At 48.9% G+C, this 19,214-nt stretch overlaps 1 protein-coding gene across 1 annotated transcript; it reads left to right on the top strand.

Moving 5' to 3' along the window:
• Positions 1–6,718: 6,718 nt before the first annotated feature.
• LOC310833097 (uncharacterized protein) lies at positions 6,719–18,516 on the top strand (the record flags this gene model as incomplete). The annotated part of the gene is made up of 6 exons (XM_083715441.1): positions 6,719–6,747; positions 8,744–8,747; positions 8,879–9,207; positions 10,726–10,915; positions 13,813–13,942; positions 17,507–18,516. The coding sequence occupies 6 exons, from the start codon at positions 6,719–6,721 to the stop codon at positions 18,154–18,156; spliced, it is 1,332 nt and encodes a 443-aa protein (XP_083571567.1). The 3' UTR covers positions 18,157–18,516.
• Positions 18,517–19,214: the final 698 nt, after the last annotated feature.

The raw sequence follows: 19,214 nt of genomic DNA, 5'->3' as shown, positions 1-19,214 counted from the left end.
AACCAAATTTCTCCATCTGAACTTCCATGTAAGACTATGATTAAGTCCAAGGTCTGAAATGACCCGTCTGCACCCCTTTGCAAAGAACCGGTGTGAAGGGGACCCGATTCTGACTGCCTCTTGCTTTGTGCATCATTTCTGCCATGAGGAACAGTTCTGGTCTTGCTCCTGAAACAGCCATTCTGGGTTGAAGAACTCAGGGGCAGGAAGAATTATTGGGCTGGTTTCTGCTTTGCGCTGGACAAGCAACAACATAAAGACATCATGCCCCCCCCCCCCCAGTAGGCAGCGCAAAATTCTGTGCTGAGGAAACCCAAGAACATCTGAGTTCATTATGCAAATGAAAACAACATTGCATGATGTGTGATGATTCTGTGAGGCCGGTTGGGGCCGCAGGAGCTTTGCTGGGCAATTAAACTGCCCCCCCCCCACCTCCACTGAAAATCTTACTGGGCCCAAGTTTGACTTGGGGTTGGGGCGTAAGAAGGGGGAATGGGGGGGCCATCCTGGGTTTCATCATGGAGGGGGTGTCAAAAAGGAACAATTACTGTTCTGCTAGGCGGTTCATTAAAAAACAACAACTTTCTTTTAAATGCCTGCTCCGAAGGTTTTATCTTACTACACCAGGGATTATATAGCTATATCTGAAATTTCATGCATATCAGTTAATCTCTTGACCCTCCTCCACAAAAATAACTGTTCACTTGGCCGTTTTCATATGTCGTGAAGGCTGAAATTTCAATTCAGTGGAGCCAAAACACAACCCATCCTGTAGATTTAGGTATCTGTCCACAGTTGCCTCCTTGTTATCAGAGGCCCATAATCCACATTCCTTTGTAAGAAAATATGAAATAATGTAAAACTGTTTTTTGCAGGCAAAGAAAAAAAATCAATGGGGGGGTGACAATAAATTTTCTGCACCTGGTACCACCTGACCATCCTACACCTCCGCTTGGGGTCCTTCAACCCACATCATTTCAAGCTTGTCCCTGTGAGCTTGAGGGCTAGCAACTTGTCCTTAAAACAAAACTCAAAAGCTGGGCTTCTTGAGTGGCTGAACTCTCCCCCTTTGTTAGACTAGTGGAAGGCTCCGAATGCTGGTTATACCCCTCACCCCTATATATAAAAAAGGCACTTATTGATAGCATTCTTGAGGTTTCCCATTGGTTTTCTGTCCTGTACACTCCTGGTAGTGTCTGCACTGTGTGTTATTAGGATGGTGGACAGTGATATCTTGCCATCTTGATCCCTGTGCCATTTTGATCCCTGTGCGCTTTGACCTTCCAGTGTAACCTTCTTCCCCCACCCCCTCTCTCTCTCACACACACAACCAGTCGTTTAGGGTTTCCTATTGCCAGGAGCCTTTTAAATACCACATTCCCCAGAGACTCAAATAAGGGAAATGAAGGGTTCTTTGAAGAGAATAAGAAGAGTTTGCAGGGTTGCTGGGAGAGACACCGGCAATACAGAAAATTGCACCAAGGGGACTCTCATTTTCTCCACCCCAATGCTATTGATCTCTGCCCAGCAACAAACATGTTCTTGTGAGCTTGGTTTGAACTCCAGAGCGGCAAAATCTGCAAGTTCTGTTTCCCATGCGATGGGAGATAGTCCTGGGGCTGTTGTGTGGCATCTTTGCAGGATCATTCCCCATCCCAGATGAGCCAGGTTGTTACTCACTTTTCCTTAAAGGTAAAGGTAAAGGGACCCCTGACCGTTAGGTCCAGTCGCGGACGACTCTGGGGTTGCAGCGCTCATCTCGCTTTACTGGCCGAGGGAGCCGGCGTACAGCTTCCGGGTCATGTGACCAGCAGGACTAAGCCGCTTCTGGCAAACCAGAGCAGCTCACGGATACGCCGTTTACCTTCCCGCTGGAGTGGTACCTATTTATCTACTTGTACTTTCGAACTGCTAGGTTGGCAGGAACAGGGGTCGAGCAACGGGAACTCACCCTGTCTTGGGGATTCAAACCGCCGACCTTCTGATCGGCAAGCCATAGGGTCTGTGGTTTAACCCACAGCGCCACCTGTGTCCCTAGGATGTCTCTATTTTCATTGGAGAAATTTTAGATGGTGTGGAGTTATCTGACCCTTGAGCAGTCTGAAGGTAATCCTGTATAGGGAAGTTATTTTAATGTTTGATGCTTTATTTTATATGTTGGAGGCACCCAAAGCGGCTGGGGTAACCCAGTAAGATGTGGCGGGTATAAATAGTAAAATTATCACTATGGAATGGGACCTCCTTATTTTCATTGGAGAAATGTTGGAGGGTCTGCACCGCATACATAATATGCCTACTAGGAGAACGCACACTAAAAGTCTTTTTACAAGGACAAAAAAAAGCCCCAAACCAAGCAAACAAACATAAATTTGAATTGAACTTGATGGGGGTGGAGACGCTCCTTCAGGTATACTGGGCTGAGGCCGTTTAGGGCTTTCAAGGTCAGCACCAACACTTTGAATTGGGCTCGGAAACGTACCGGAAACCAATGTAGCTCTTTCAAGACCAGTGTTATATGGTCTCGGCGGCCGCTCCCAGTCACCAGTCTGGCTGCCGCATTCTGGGTTAGTTGTAGTTTCCGGGTCACCTTCAAAGGTAGCCCCACAGAGAGCGCATGGCAGGAGTCCAAGAGGGACTACCCCTGCTCTTACCACTACAGCTCTCTCTCATACACACACACACACACACACACACACACTTATTTGTGTGTTCAGATTGCCAGCTAGAGGCTTTGCTGTGCCTCTGGAGGAGTCCCTGACATGTTCCAGTGTCAGCTTTCCAAGTTCATCGCCTGCAGGATAAGGGCCTTGTCTCTCTTCCTGCCCCCCCATCTCCTCCTCCTCCTCCTCCTCCTCCTCCTCGCCAGGAGTGGGAGGGGGCCTGCGGACTGTTCCGATGTCTTGTAATCCGCTTGTGCTAATAGCATTAGGGGTTTTAAACAAACAGGCCCTTGACCTCCTTGCCCAGTGGATGCTAGAGGTTTTTTTTTTGGGGGGTGGCAGTGTGCAGTTGAAATGGCCAAGCCCAGCTGGGGGGGGGGGTTGGCGCCGGTGGAAAAGCTAAGAAGATTGTAAAGGGCTTGGGGGGGGGGGGAGAGAGATTGGATTTGGCAGAGATAAAGTGGGCAGTGAGAGCGCAGTTTACGCCTGCTGAAGGCGCTCCACCCTCTCACCGGCCAGATCAGAATTCCCCGTGGGGGTGGGAAGGCTTCAGGGTGGGTGGGCGAGCCCAAAAATAAGGGGGACTCCCTAGAAATACTGAAATAAGAACATAAGAAGAGCCTGAGCCGATCTAGTCCAGCATCGTGTTCTCAGTTGTTCTCAGTGTTGTAAAAAAAATCTGTCCTTATTGCCTTATGGGGGACACAAGAGCTTTTATAGAGTCCTTTGCAGGTTCTCCATCGGTCACAGAAAATAACAGAGGCCAAGCAGAGAATACTGAGAAGGAAAGCAGCTAGTAAGCCTTTGTTGAACTGTTGCAACAGGGTGCCCCCCCCCCCCTCACACAAAGGAAAGGAGGAGGAACCCCGAACAAAGGTGTGCCCACCCTTATATAGACATTTTAAATTCCCTGCCCTGGAACTCAAGGAGGAGGAACCCCTCCATACATCATGCATACATCACAAAAGGGGTGTAACCCAAGACTACCCACCACAAACATCATACCTACATCACAAAAAAGGCAATCTACAACAGAAATTTGAATGTTGTTGTTTTTCCTGTCTGCCAGGTTATCTGATAATGCCTTATCTGATTGCCTTTCTTGGTAGTCTGTCCGTTCCTTTGAAATGGTGATTACTAAATTCCTGTAATAAGGAAGGTTTTTTTCCACCTCCTCCCTCCTTGCAGAGAAACATTTGGTCAATTGGGGCGTCAAAATGGTCTCAGGACGGTCTTCCTGTGCTGATCTATGTACGTGCTTGGTTGCTACATCCTTGAACATTTATTATATATATATAAGACCTTAAATTTTATTATTGCAACAGGAAAGCTGAGCGTAGGAGCAGCCTTTTCCCCTCCTGTGGCTTCCGGCAACCGGTACTATTCAGAAGTGTTTACTGCCTCTGACCCATGTAGACAGAACATACAGGCAGCATTCTCATTTAAGGACTTCTAAAAGAAGCGTATAAATATTCTGACCATTGCCCGTTCCGTGTTTGGAAAAACACAGTTCTGCAAGGACCATAGCACATGGCAGAGACGGATTCCCCCCCCCTCTCTCTCTCACACACACACACGTGTGTCAGACATGGGAGGTGGGTTTTTGGTTTGTTTTTATTATTGTTCTTGTTTTCTGCGTTTTGTGTTCTCATTTTGTATTTTTGTTGTTGTGAAACACACACACACACACACACACCGTGATTTTTGGGTGAATGGCGGAATAATAAACAAATCATTAAATAAATAAATAAATACAGTGGTACCTCGGGTTACATGCGCTTCAGGTTACAGACACTTCAGGTTACAGACTCTGCTAACCCAGAAATAATACCTTGGGTTAAGAACTTTGCTTCAGGATAAGAACAGCAGCAGGAGGTCCCATTAGCTAAAGTGGTACTTCAGGTTAAGAACAGTTTCAGGTTAAGAACGGACCTCTGGAACAAATTAAGTTCTTAACCTGAGGTACCACTGTATATAAATAAAATGTTAATGGTGGTTAGGGATCTTCCAGCATCGTTGCCAGCCCTGCCTGTTCATTCTGCGCTATGTGTGGGAAGCGCAGAAATGTCCTGGTTGCTGGAGGCAAAGAATTAAAAGAGCGGGGACCGTTTCCTAAGGATGGCCTTCAGATCTGGAGAGCAGATCCAGGTTTAAGGGTGTTGTTGCTGCTGTTGTTGTTGACTCCTGCGGCACTGGCACCACCGCTCAGTTGGGCCCCATGGCCCCCCCCCCAGCGCTTCCACAAACCGCTTTCTTTGCTAGAGATGATGCAAAATAGCAGATTCTGCCTTCAGCAAGCCAGAATTTTAATTCTTCTCCCCTCCCTGTCAACTGCAGATGAATCCCAGGGTTGTTCTGTTTTTTTAAATAAGACAAGAAAATCCATTTAGGGCCTAACTGTGACCTTGGCCCTTGGCCACGTTTGTTAGGTCTTTAAAAGCCAAGTTAATTGATTGCCCCCCCTCAAACGCCTGCGCTCCCAAAAGCGATTCCCCCAGAAGGAAGGCAAATCTCTGTGCTTGAGCTCCAACTGAATACGGCCCTTCCTCCTCCTCCTCCTCCTCCTCCTCCTCCTCCTCCTCGCAGGGAGAGGGGTAAGAAGATTTAAAAATTAACCCCTTTCCCTTTCCTTTATATACGGAGGTGGGTTGTCCCCAAACCCTCACATGCAGAGGACGGTGGCCTCTTTTTCTCCTCGCTGTGGTTTCTGGCTGGCCAGAGCTCAGGACACGGTAAGTGAGAAGGGGACCAAGTGTGCAGGATGCGACCCCTTCCCACGCCCGTATCCCCCATAGGGCACTTCTCTCTCACAGAATCATAGAGTTGCAAGGGACCTCAGGGGGTCATCTATTCCAACCCTCTGCAATGCAGGAATCTCTGCTAAAGCATCCATGACAGATGGCCACCAACCGCTGCATAAAACCTCCGTGGAAGGAGAGCCCACGACTTCCCGAGGGAGAGCGTTCCACTGCTGAACGGCTCTCGCCCTGGGAAGGTTCTTCCTGGTGGTTTGTCTGAATCGCCCTTCTTCTGACTTGAGTCCATTGGTTTGGGTTCTAGCTTTTGGAGGAGGGGAAAGCAAGCTTGTTCCGTCCCACTGTGAAATAGTCCGCTGGGCAGACGGGTCTCAGGAACCCCCTCGGCAACGGGGAACTTTCTGAAAGAGCAGCAAGGCAGGCTGATATGTCTTCCTAAGATCACAGAGGTCCCTCCGTCCCTCCTAACATTGGCGCCTCTCCTGAACCAGATCTGGAGTTTCCTCCTTCTTTTTGCAAGGACTGAGAATGCCACCCCCAGGGCACCACTGGTGTCCCACATTGCAGGGTCAGTCTGAGGGATGGGCAAATCTTCCCATTTTGTATACAGTGGTACCTTGGGTTAAGAACTTAATTCATTCTGGAGGTCCGTTCTTAACCTGAAACTGTTCTTAACCTGAAGCACCACTTTAGCTAATGGGGCCTCCTGCTGCCACCACGCCGCTGGAGCACGATTTCTGTTCTCATCCTGAAGCAAAGTTCTTAACCCGAAGCACTATTTCTGGGTTAGCGGAGTCTGTAACCTGAAGCGTCTGTAACCCGAGCTACCACTGTACTATCATCTTTATAATCTTAAATTCAGTCTGCTGCATTTAATCACAATTGCGTTTGTTTTTTTTTAAGGTATCTCAATAAGAATTCCCTGTCGCTTTATTGCACATTTTTTTAAAAAAAGATATACCTTTTAGCAAGTGATTCCCCAAATTTTGGTATGCTTACTTTGCATGCACACACACATTTTTGTTCACGCTTTCTTCTCCATTGTACATATTTTTGTGCAGATCTTTTTTGTGGGGTTGGAGAACAGTGCTGCAAAATTCAGAGAAGTGTGAATTCTTTAAGGGTAGCTGTGGTTGATTTCTTTGTGCTTCTTTCATGTCTTGCTTTCGGAAGACGTAAGTGACTCACGAAGATTCACACCCAGATAAATAATCAACATGATCACCATCACATGAAAACATCAGCCAAGCCAAACTTCCCCTCCATCCTTCTTCTACCTTAACAGCAGGAATATTTTTAGGCATGGGCAAAGCTGCCACGCTTCCCAAGAGGTGTGTGCTGGAGGGTTCCTCGTCATGTCCCAGAGGATCGTGGCCCGTTGCTGTTGGACTTTGTGGCTTGGCTGTTGTGGGGATATTGCCAGGCCAGCTTCATGGGGAACAGAATTCCTTGCAAGTTACACTGTGGGCCCCAATCCAGGGTGATGTGTCGCTTGAACACGCGGCTCTTTTTTAATCTCCCTGCCCTAGAGGGGCTTCTGGGAGGAAGTACACAAAGGAAAGCCTTGGAAACTTACACAGTATTTGTCTTTTCGCCCCTCTTGCTGATTGCTGGGGATGTGTTGCCCTCTGGCTGTTGCGGGACTAAGGCTTGCATCTCTGGCGTTTTCACGGTCCTCCAGACTTGAGCCTAGGCACTGATTTGGTGGCTGAGACCCCTCCGCAATCAGCATGAGGTTCCTCAAAATCCCAACAGCAAACTTCACGTCTCACGCTGGCTTTTGCCAAATAACAGCCATCTCCCTCCGTTGGTGAAATCTTGCCCAGTTTCACCAACGGTTCAGGCAAAACGGTTTCCCATCAACTACTGTACTCTGAAATTTTACTGCAGTTTGGGCTGACACTTGGTAGCTCTTTCCTTACACTGGTGAAAAACTCTCTCTCACACACGCAGCGCGGTGTGGGGAATTCGCTGTGAAATCATTTGTCCACTTCCATTTTCCTTTTAGCTGCCTCTAAGGCAGTTACAAGAGAAACTTAGTAGAGAGGAAGAACTTGGCCGGCCTCCTGAATGCAGGGCCCCCATGAGCAGGCTCAGGAAAAAGATAATATGAGCCTGCTGGGGACCCCTCTAGTCCAGCGTCCTCTTCTCACAGTAGCCAGCCTCTGGTTTTCCAGCTACAGTGGTACCTCTGGTAGCGAACGGGATCAGTTCTGGAGGCCCTTTCGCAACATGAAAAGAATGCAACCTGCAGTGGTGCATCTGCGATTCGCCGCTTCTACGCATGCATGTGATGTCATTTTGCACTTCTGCGCATGCGCAAGCGGCGAAACCCGGAAGAAACCCTTCCCGGTACTTCTGGGTTGCAGCAGGACATAACCTGAAAGAACGTAACCTGAAGCGGACGTAACATGAGGTATTTAGAAGCATTGCTGCCTCCAACTGTGGAGGCAGAATATAGCCATTGTGGCAATAATAATAATAATAATAATAATAATAATAATAATAATAATAATAATTTTTTATTTATACCCCGCCCTTCCTGGTTTAAAAAACTGGGCTCATTAGCCACCGATAGCCCTCTCTTCTTCCATGAATTTGTCTAAGCTTCTTTTTGCTGACTCTCACGATCTCCTGCAGGAATGAGCGTCACTGGATGTCCACAAATTCTAGTGTTATAGAATCATAGAATTGTAGAAGAGTTGGACCCAACTAAACGACTAAACAGCAACAAAGGGACCAGAAGGGCCATTTAGTCCAACCTCCTGCAATTCAGGAATCATAGCTGTTATGTACTGAAGTTCTCACCCTGGGCCAGCAGGGGGATGCTGTAGATAGTTTTCACTCAGGTCCGCATATGCAAATAAGGAATTGAAAGTGACGTTCAGTGATTGGATAGTTACAGAAAGTTGTTACTGTTGCTTTGTACTGGAGCTCTATATAAGCAGGCTGGCTGAACCCTTCAGCTCAGTTCTGTTCTGGCCTGTGAATAAACAAGAGCTGTCTGAAGAATCGCTGTGTCGTCTGATATGTTCACCCACAACTTAACAATAGCTAAAGAATCCCTGGCAGATGGCCAGCCAACTTCTGTTTAAAAATATTCAATGGAGGGGAGTCCACCACTGTTGAGCTGCTCTTACTGGCATAACGTTCTTCCTAATGTTGTGCAGCAGCCTTCTTCCATAGAAGAACCACTCTATGCCTTTGATCATCCTAGTTCATTTTGTGAAGTTTGCTAGCAAAATAATAATAATAATAAATGGAATGCGTTTTGGTGCTTCTCCTTGTCCTAATGATTGGTGACATATTTTTTTTGCCCCTTGACAGGTCGGTAAGATGCACTGTGGCTGCATCCCTGAGGGGGTCCCTTCTCTCCCCAGCTCCTACTGGATCTCAGGTGAGGGTTGGGTGGGATGAGGAAGGGGCTCACGCAGTGCATGTCTGGGGAGGGGGGTGTCTCAGCTCTGGGGTGGAGCAAGAGGGGGAGAGGCTGGCAGCCCCAAGTCTGTCCAAGAGCTTTCCTCGTTGTTTTTTTCCTCTGCTTTGCGTACAGGTCTGGCTTTCCCAGACTGGGCCTACAAGGCTGAATCCAGCCCGGGCTCCCGCCAGATCCAGCTCTGGCACTTCATCCTGGAGCTTCTGCAGAAGGAGGAGTTCCGGCACGTCATTGCCTGGCAGCAGGGGGAGTACGGGGAGTTTGTCATCAAGGACCCCGACGAGGTGGCGCGGCTGTGGGGCCGGAGGAAGTGCAAGCCCCAGATGAACTACGACAAGCTCAGCCGGGCCCTCAGGTGAGGGGAGCAGCCAACACAGGTCTTTGCAATGCATCCTGTTCTCATTAAAAGGTAAAGGGACCCCTGACCATTAGGTCCAGTCGTGACCGACTCTGGGGTTGCAGCGCTCATCTCGCTTTACTGGCCAAGGGAGCCGGCGTACAGCTTCCAGGTCATGTGGCCAGCAGAACTAAGCCTCTTCTGGCGAACCAGAGCAGTGCACGGAAACGCCGTTTACCTTCCCACCAGAGCGGTACCTAAGAAGAAGAAGAAGAAGAGTTTTGATTTGATATCCCGCCTTTCACTCCCTTTAAGGAGTCTCCAAGCGGCTCACATTCTCCTTTCCCTTCCTCCCCCACAAGGTGAGTGGGGCTGAGAGACTTCAGAGAAGTGTGACTGGCCCAAGGTCACCCAGCAGCTGCATGTGGAGGAGCGGGGAAGCGAACCTGGTTCCCCAGATTACAAGTCCACTGCTCTTAACCACTACACCACACTGGCTCTCGATCTATCTATCTACTTGCACTTTGCTGTGCTTTCAAACTGCTAGGTTGGCAGGAGCTGGGACTGGGCAACGGGAGCTCACCCCGTCACGGGGATTCGAACCGCCAACCTTCTGATCAGGCAAGTCCTAGGCCCTATGGTTTCATCCACAGCGCCACACACATCCCCTGTTCTCATTAGGGCGCTTTATATACACCGCGTCTGACAACCATGTTCCTTCCTAGGGTGGGTTAGAGCAGGAGGAGCTGTTTCTTCTGTGAGCCTTTTGGGTGTTGCCATCTTCTATTTGATGGGAATTGGATATAGAATAATGGAACGGTGGTGTTGGGGGGGACCTCAAAGGCCATCTAGTCCAGCCCCCTGCAATGCAGGAATAGCAACCAAAGAAGGCTGAGGCCACTCAACCTCTGCTTAAAAACTTGCCAACAGCTTCCGAGGGAGCCCGTTCTGCTGTGGGACGGCTCTTGCCACCAGAAAGTTCTTCCTGATGTTTCTTGCTATTTGAATCCATTGTTTTGGCTCCTCCCCTCTGGAGCAGCAGGAACAAGCTTGCTCCATCTTCCCCCTGTCAGGTGTTTTAAGATGGCTATCATGTCACCTGTCAGTCTTCTCTTCTCCAGGCCAAACAGACCCAGCTGCCGCAACCATTCATCATATTTTAGTTGTAAGTTGATTTGGATGGCAAACAAGTGATTATTAATGAAGATGATGATGATGATTGATTTCCAGCAAAGTGCATGGTGGCTGTTGCCCGTTGTGGACAACAAATCCCAGGTGGCAGTGGCCATTGGCTCACCTCAGGTTACTCACTCACCTGTACTGGCTGGTTAGGTAGCGTTGGGCGGGCTTTCTTGAAGCATGTGAGTTTCCAGGACAATTTGCCCATCTTTTTCTCTGTCTGACGATGATCTAACCCTCTTCTGAGGTCTCCCATTGCGGCTTCTGGTTGGCCACTGTGAGAAGAAGGTTCTGATCCAGCAGCCGGGTTCTTCTTACTTTCTTACGTCGGTTCTCCCTTCTCCTCCTTCTTCGCAGGTATTATTACAACAAGCACATCCTCCACAAGACGAAAGGCAAGAGGTTCACCTACAGGTTCAACTTCAGCAAGCTGATCTTCATCAACTACCCTCTGTGGGGCGGCCAGCCTCCTTCTCGGCCGATGTGGATGGGGGCAGCCAGGATGTACCGGCCTCATGGCGGCGGGGGTCTCAGTGCACAGACAGAGGTGGACTCTGGCAGCTGTGTGAGAGAGCCAGTGTGGTGTAGTGGTTAAGAGCGGTGGACTCGTAATCTGGTGAACCGGGTTCGCTTCCCCGCTCCTCCACCTGCAGCTGCTGGGTGACCTTGGGCCAGTCACACTTCTCTGAAGTCTCTCAGCCCCACTCACCTCACAGAGTGTTTGTTGTGGGGGAGGAAGGAAAAGGAGAATGTTAGCCGCTTTGAGACTCCTTTGGGTAGTGATAAAGCGGGATATCAAATCCAAACTCTTCTTTGTCTGTGTGGAATACACTGAGAGCCTTATCCTCCATGGAAATGCATTCCATGTTAAATAATACTAATACTACTACTAATAATAATAATAATTGAAGTGAGGGACAGGAAGCAGGAGTTGATAAAGCAGGTGAGCTGCACACAGGTGAGCTGCAAGCAAGCTGCCGGCCGGCTCTGTGCAGCCTCCTTTTATTGACACAAATACGCAAACCAGGCAGATACATTTTGGTCTGTGACCTTTACACATCTTCCAGTCCCAAGATTGTGGGATGGTACAAAGTTATTTTGGCACCTGTTTCCACCGCGTCATTTCCCCCTTGCACAGTGTATGACGAAGGAGACAAAAGGTCTCAGAGACAAAGGTCACAGACAGGACACCACAGACTACTGAGACCGCAAAAGGTTAGACAGAGGGCATGATGTTCAGACAGCCGTGGCTTTGTCTGTGAGGGGGATGTGCCCCACACCCCAAGGTCACGCGTGCAGGCAGGCTGAGGCTGCCTGCGGGTGGGGAGTGCGCCCTGGGCCCAGCGATCATCCCTACAAATAACAATAACAATAGCAATAATAAATTTTATTTATACCCCTCCCTCCCCAGCCAAGACCGGGCTCAGGGCAGCTAACACCAGGTACAAACAATTGATTAAAATACCACTTAAAAACAAGATTAAGTACAACATTAAAATGCAGCCTCATTTCAGTAGAAACTCAAATCAAAAGCTTTTTGGGGATGAAAATGTCAAGTCTTCACCAAGGCTAACTATCCAGACTGGTCCTACATGGGCTAGAAAAAAGCCAGGGAAGTCCCCAAATAGGAGTTCCATCACAGAAGGAAAAAAGGAAAGAGGGGGAGGGGATCAAGTTGATTCTACGCCAAAGGCCAGGCGGAACAACTCTGTCTTACAGGCCCTGCGGAAAGAAATCAGATCCTGCAGGGCCCTGGTCTCATGAGACAGAGCGGTCCACCAGGCTGGAGCCATCACTGAGAAGGCCCTGCCTCTGGTTGAGGCTCATCTGACTTCCTTAAGGCCTGGGACCTCTAGGGTGGTGCTATTTATGGACCTTAAGGTCCTCCGTGGGGCACAACCCCGAGGGCCCCTCCATTGTAGGTGCAAAGTAAGGATGCCTAGAGGGGCCTTGAAAGCCACACTATTCCTCTACACAAGCTGCACGGTAGGAGCCCTCAGCACCCTCAGGAGGCCCTTCAGCAGAAGTTTGTCATGTAGGTACATAAGAAGAGAGCGGGGCCTTCTCTGTGGTGGTGCCCCGGCTGCCTACTGCCCCCTCCACATACACTACCAAGGCTACACCTCGTGCTGCACCTAGGCAACACCTACTGCGTCCTTTACAGCAACAGGTGCAAACCTTTCTATTTGCCCCATCAATTTCAGATGATGATGATGGCATTTTAATTCATATTATTTCTTTATTTATTGCATTTAGATCCCACCTTTCCCACATGAGGAGCTCAAGGTGTTGTATGTGGTTCCCCCTCCGCCCATTTAATCCCCATGACAACCTTGCGAGGCAGGTTAATAATAATAATATTATAATAATAATTTATTATTTATACCCCGCCCATCTGGCTGGGTTTCCCCAGCCACTCCAGGTGGCTTCCAACAGAACACTAAAATACAATAACCTATTAAACATTAAAAGCTTCCCTGAACAGGGCTGCCTTTAGATTTCTTCTAAAAGTTTGGTAGTTGTTGTTCTCTTTGACATCTGGTGGGAGGGTGTTCCACAGGACGGGCGCCACCACCAAGAAGGCCCTCTGCCTGGTTCCCTGTAACTTGGCTTCTTGCAGGTAGGGAACCGCCAGAAGGCCCTCGGTGCTGGACCTCAGTGTCCGGGCTGAACGATGGGGGTGGAGACGCTCCTTCAGGTCTACTGGACCAAGGCTGTTTAGGGCTTTCAAGGTCAGCACCAACACTTTGAATTGTGCTTGGAAATGTACTGGGAGCCAATGTAGGTCTTTCAAGACTGGTGTTATGTGGTCTCGGCGTCCGCTCCCAGTCACCAGTCTAGCTGCCGCATTCTGGAATAGTTGTAGTTTCTGGGTCGCCTTCAAAGGTAGCCCCACGTAGAGCGCATTGCAGTAGTCCAAGTGGGAGATAACCAGGGCATGCACCACTCTGGCAAGACAGCCTGTAGACAGGGAGGGTCTCATCCTGCGTACCAGGTGGAGCTGGTAAACAGCTGCCCTGGACACAGAATTGACCTGCACCTCCATGGACAGCTGTGAGTCCAGAATGACTCCCAGGCTGCGCACCTGGTCCTTCAGGGGCACATTTACACAGTTAGGCTGAGAGGCAGTGACTGGCCCATGTCAACTAGCGGGCTTCAACGCCAAATAAGGGATTTGAACCCTGCTGTATCTGTTCCCAATCTGACACTCTAACCACCACACTGGCTCAATTTAAATATGGTTTGTTTGTTTGCTTTTAAATCCCTCCAATATTGTATTGTTGCACGGAGTTGTGATTTGTTTTTTAAAAATTTTGAATTTCTTTCTACACCACCCTGAAATGCATTTTTGAATAAGAGGTGGTCTGTATCCATTTTAAAATAAAAAAGACTTGGCGATCCCTTTAAAAACTGTCCTGCGGCCCTTCCCTCTTTCCTTCCCAGCTCTTACAGAATATGATGTTTGGCCGAAGGACCTGCCCTGACCACCTGGCCTTCCACAGGTGTGCCCATGATCTGACACTTGACCTCGAGGACCCCAGGGAGAAGATGGGAGCGGTGGCCACCAGCCCTTGTAAGTGTGCGGGGTGTTACAAAGACAGGGTCCCCTCTGATACTTGGACCCTGAGTCCAGAAGGTGGTGGTGAGAGAGCAGGGCCTTCTCTGTAGTGGCCCACTCACATACACACGCCATTTATAGAATGCTCTCACTAGTGAGGCCTGCCTGGTGCCAGCCTTGTCACTGCTTTTAGTACCAGGCAAGGACTTGCTTTGTTTTGTTTTCTGGCACATTCTAAAGTCGCCACTTTAAATAACAAAATAATCTGTTTTTAGTTTATTATTACTTTAACTTTTTGAAAAACTTAAATTGTTGATAGTTTTTCTTATTGATAATTTTATTGTTTTATATTGTTTTTGTAAACTGCTTTGAGGTTGGTTGGGGTTTTTCTTAGCAATCAAGTATTGTTTATTTTTTTAAAAAGGGAAAATAAAGTCCAGCTTTTAAAAAAGTATTTATTTAGGGCGACAGGGGCATTAATTAGATTAGATTAATTGAGTAATTCATCTCTATCCCGCCCTTCCTCCAAACGAGCCCAGGGCAGCAAACAAATCACGACTGAAACAATGCCATTCTACAGGCAGTTAAAAACAATCTTCTGAAAAAATTGCAGAATTGGTCATGGATATTTATTTTTATTTTTTTAATCCAACAAGAGTAGTGTAAAAAAAAACCCCCATTTTTAATCTGGAAGCATTTGTAAATGGCTGTGATAACGTAACATTTCAGCCAGATCAGCTGCTGTGAATCAGAGTGAATTATATTTTTGGAGGCTGAACAGCCGGCTTGGATTGGCAGATTGTGAGCTGGCGGGTCAGTTGTTCCAAGGTGACCTCATGTGGCTCTTTCAGTAGGTCAGCAAGGAAAGGACCACAAACAAACGAGACCTGTGAGTGACCAGTCGGTGGCCCAGGACTGGGCTTGTGGTCTTCTTGCGCCCCCTAGCGATGGGTGCCGGGTCCAACCTCTCCTGGCTCAGTTTGTGCTTGATCTTTCAGCCTCATTTCCATGGGCAGGAGAGCGTACCAGTTGAAATTATAGGAAGTCCAGCATGGAAGGACTGGGGAGAAATTTTAACTTCCCTCTTTGCCACTGACATGCTAAGTCGCCTTTCCCTTTCACCTCCAAACTTCAGTTTCCTGCTGTAGTCAAAGGTAAAGGGACCCCTGACCATTGGGTCCAGTCGTGACCTACTCTGGGTTGCAGCACTGATCTCGCTTTATTGGTCGAGGGAGCCGGCGTACAGCTTCTGGGTCACGTGGCCAGCATGACTAAGCCGCTTCTGGTGAACCAGAGCAGCGCACGGAAATGCCGTTTACCTTCCCGCTGGAGTGGTACCTATTTATCTACTTGCACTTTGACGTGCTTTCAAGCTGCTAGGTGGGCAGGAGCAGGGACCGAGCAACGGGAGCTCACCCCGCTGCGGGGATTCAAACAGCCGACCTCCTGATCGGCAAGTCCTAGGCTCTGTGGTTTAACCCACAGCGCCACCCGCGTCCCTGCTGTGGTCAGAACATCTCTTTAAAACAAACAAGCAACAACAACAACAATTTCTCACATTTTGGTTCCACCTCCTTTCCATCATGGAAACTGAGTGATGCTGGCATCTTTTTTCACTCTTTCAAAAGCATGGGGTGGAGTGAGGGTCGCGCTGTGTACAAGAATTACAGCAAAACACAACAAAAACAATAAAGCCACAGTAATTCTGCAGGTTTCAGGCAAGGGACATTCTCAGCCTTACCTGGAGATGTGGGTGATGGAACCTAGGATATTCTGCATGTAAATCCAATGCTCTGCTGTTGAAATACAGTGGTTCCCCTTAAAACAAAGTAAGATTCTAGTCCTCATGATTCTGAATAAAGTGCTGATTTAGAATATGCATGCAAAGCTCAGCCACTGAGCTGCGGTCCCTATACACAAACGCACGTGCTTTTATTCATCAAACAGTATTACCTCCCACCAGATTAACTGGGGGAACTAGTCCTTAGCTGATAGATCAGTTTAAGTTTGCAGCCCTTAGAATAATGTTACAAATAGACAAGTCATTTAAAAAAGCCTGGAGATGCCTTTTCACTTAAGACAAGTGCTGGATCAGGCCAATGGCCCATCTAGTCCAATAGCTTGTTCTCCCCAGGGGCCTCCTGATGCCTTTGAAGCCTGCAAGCTGGACGTGAGCAGCATCCTGCCTACCTGTGACTCAGCAACTCACAGGTATTCAGCAACTCATGACACCTCTGACAGTAGAGGTGGAACAGAGCCATTGTGGCTAGCAGCCAATGACAGCCTGGCCCTTCATGCTCAATCTAATCCTCTTTAGTTGACACTTTGGGTCTCTTCCAATTCTACAATTCTTCTAAAGCCATCCAAGTAACTGGCCATTTTTTTGCTTTTAACTGTTCTGGGGTCTGTGCCTTCCTTGTTTTCTTTTTCTTTCCTTCTTTCCTTCCTTCCATGGGAGCCAGTGTGGTGTAGTGGTTAAGAGTGGTAGTCTCGTAATCTGGGGAACCGGGTTCGCGTCTCCGCTCCTCCACCTGCAGCTGCTGGGTGACCTTGGGCCAGTCACACTTCTCTGAAGTCTCTCAGCCCCACTCACCTCACAGAGCGTTTGTTGTGGGGAGGAAGGGAGAGGAGGTTGTGAGCCGCTTTGAGACTCCTGAAGGGGAGTGATTGTTAGGATATACAGTGGTACCTTGGGTTACAGACGCTTCAGGTTACAGACTCCGCTAACCCAGAAATAGTACCTCGGGTTAAGAACTTTGCTTCAGGATGAGAACAGAAATCATGCTCCAGTGGTGCAGCGGCAGCAGGAGGCCCCATTAGCTAAAGTGGTGCTTCAGGTTAAGAACGGTTTCAGGTTAAGAATTGACCTCTGGAACGAATTAAGTACTTAACCCGAGGTACCACTGTAGTTCTATTCCACGTTAAAAGGGTCAGGCATGACTGTTGTGTATCACATGCCTGTTTACATCCACCACAGTCTGCTGGGAACTTCCGTTGTACAGTGGTACCTCAGGTTAAGTACTTAATTCGTTCCGAGGTCCATTCTTAACCTGAAACTGCTCTTAACCTGAAGCACCACTTTAGCTAATGGGGCCTCCCATGACTGCCGCACCGCCGGAGCACAATTTCTGTTCTCATCCTGAAGCAAAGTTCGTAACCTGAGGTACTATTTCTGGGTTAGCAGAGTCTGTAACCTGAAGCGTATGTAACCTGAGGCGTATGTAACCTGAGGAACCACTGTATGTTGCTTTTGTGTTACTGCTGTTTTGCTGGAGACGAAGGCAAGCAGACATGTTTTCCTTTGTTCCTGAACTATGCAGAATAAATGCTGTAAATATGTTTGCACATTTCTATGTCCGACGCATCTGCTGTGTGATGATTTACACACATCTCTAAACGTATCTGAGGCTCATCTCGCTGTTTGATGCTGCTCCAAGGGAGACCGGCGGCCGGCCGGTGGCTGGAGGCAGCTGGCGCCCTGCCTGATGCCCCCGTCTTCCCGGCAGTATCCCAACAGCGATAAAGCGGGACATCAAATCCAAACTCTTCTTCTTCCTTCCTTCCTTTCTTCCTCTCCAGGTCTTGGGTCCATCTCACCTTCTTGCGTCTTCAACTCCTGCTGCTGCTTCCGAGCCCAAGAGAAATGCCGCCCTCTGGCCGCATTCCCCACACCCCTCCCTCACCCAGGCTTTGCCCCCCACCCTGGCCGGCAGCTCTGCCCAGGGCTACCCCAGCAGTACCCCCTCTCCAATCCGCCTTGCTTTGCTGCTGCCAGTAGTCACTTTTTCCACTGGGGAGGCCAACCTCTCATGCCCTTGGAAGAGAGAGCGCTGTTCCCAAGCCAGCTGGCCAACCCCAAAGCACAACACGTCCTGAGGGCCATGGACTCTCCCGCGAGGAAGTCGGGAGGAGGAGCTTTTCCTGGGCTGGAGTTCCTTCCTGACTCTCCCCTGTCATCTTGGGAGGAAAAAGAGACGCAGCAGGAGGTTCGTCATGGCGCTCGTCTCCTTGGCGAGGCCTGCCTTGGGGTCAAGGCTGAGATGGCACTGGTGGAGGCCAGGTCCTGCGGCAAACTGTTTGTGGGTCCCCGTGCGGCAGGGAAAGCTCTGCAAGGCTCCTCACAACTCAGCAACCTCCAGCCAGCAAGTGCCCCAAACACTGTTGGCCCTGGTTTTAGGCCAGTGGCTGGTGGGAAACCTGACTGGGCCATGCCCTCTCTGCAAGTTTGAGGAAAGGTCTTCCTTTCTCTCTCTTTCTTCGTGGAAGAACCCCCCGCCTTCCTGCCAACACAGCTGAACTTCTGCCTGGCATCGCCCTCTGTCTGTCTGCTCCAAATCAGTCATAGCTTCAGGTCTCGTTTCCTTGCAAAGTCAGCAGCGCAGAATTTCCCGATCCCCAAACCAAAGAGAAGCTGCTTGCCTGGGCAGACTTGTGTGATGGAATGACCACAGGACTCTGTGTCTCTAGGATGCAGTTCTGCCCAGCGAACCAAAGTCTGAAAGCTCCCAGAAATAAGCCAAGGATGTTTCCATAGACCAGCCAAAGTTCACTCCTCCTTGCTAAAAGCTGCCTGTATCTATGCGTGCATGTTTAATAAAGAATACCTGAGAACACTCCTGATCCGGTTGACGGCCTGATTCTGGGGGCATGAGATGGCCTTTCATTCCTGATTTGATTGGCTCCAGCCTGACACCTTTTCTGGGTGCTAAATTGCCCACAGAATAGGAGCACCTGCCATGTGTAGGATGGCGATTCCTGCATCGCAGGGGGTTGGACTAGATCAGGCGTCCCCAACCTTTGGCCCTCCAGATGTTTTGGACTACAATTCCCATCATCCCTGACCACTGGTCCTGTTAGCTACGGATCATGGGAGTTGTAGGCCAAACCATCTGGAGGGCCACAGGTTGGGGGTGCCTGGCCTAGGTGACCTTGAAGGTACATTCCAACTCTACAATTTTGATTCTGTGATTGTTTATCCACAAGCCATAATGTTGCCAAGTTTCCCTAATATGACAAGACCCTGGTTGGGGGGGGGCGGGGGCTGAAGGATACCTCCCTCCTAGAACCATAAAATTGCAGAGTTGGAAGCTTTTAATGTGTGACATTTTTGTTAAGTTGTGGGAGAACATATCAAACGACACAGTGATTCTTCAAACAGCTCTTGTTTATTCACAGGCCAGAACAGAACTGAACTGAAGGGTTCAGCCAGCCTGCTTATACAGTATAGAGCTCCACTACAACGTAACTGTAACAAATTTCTAAAACTATCCAATCACTGAACGTCACT

The sequence above is a fragment of the Podarcis gaigeae genome, assembly GCF_964106915.1.
Source record: "Podarcis gaigeae genome assembly, chromosome: 16".
NCBI lineage: Eukaryota > Metazoa > Chordata > Lepidosauria > Squamata > Lacertidae > Podarcis > Podarcis gaigeae.
The sequence above is the reverse complement of the archived record's forward strand: the minus strand, read 5'-3'. Positions and strand labels throughout refer to the sequence as shown.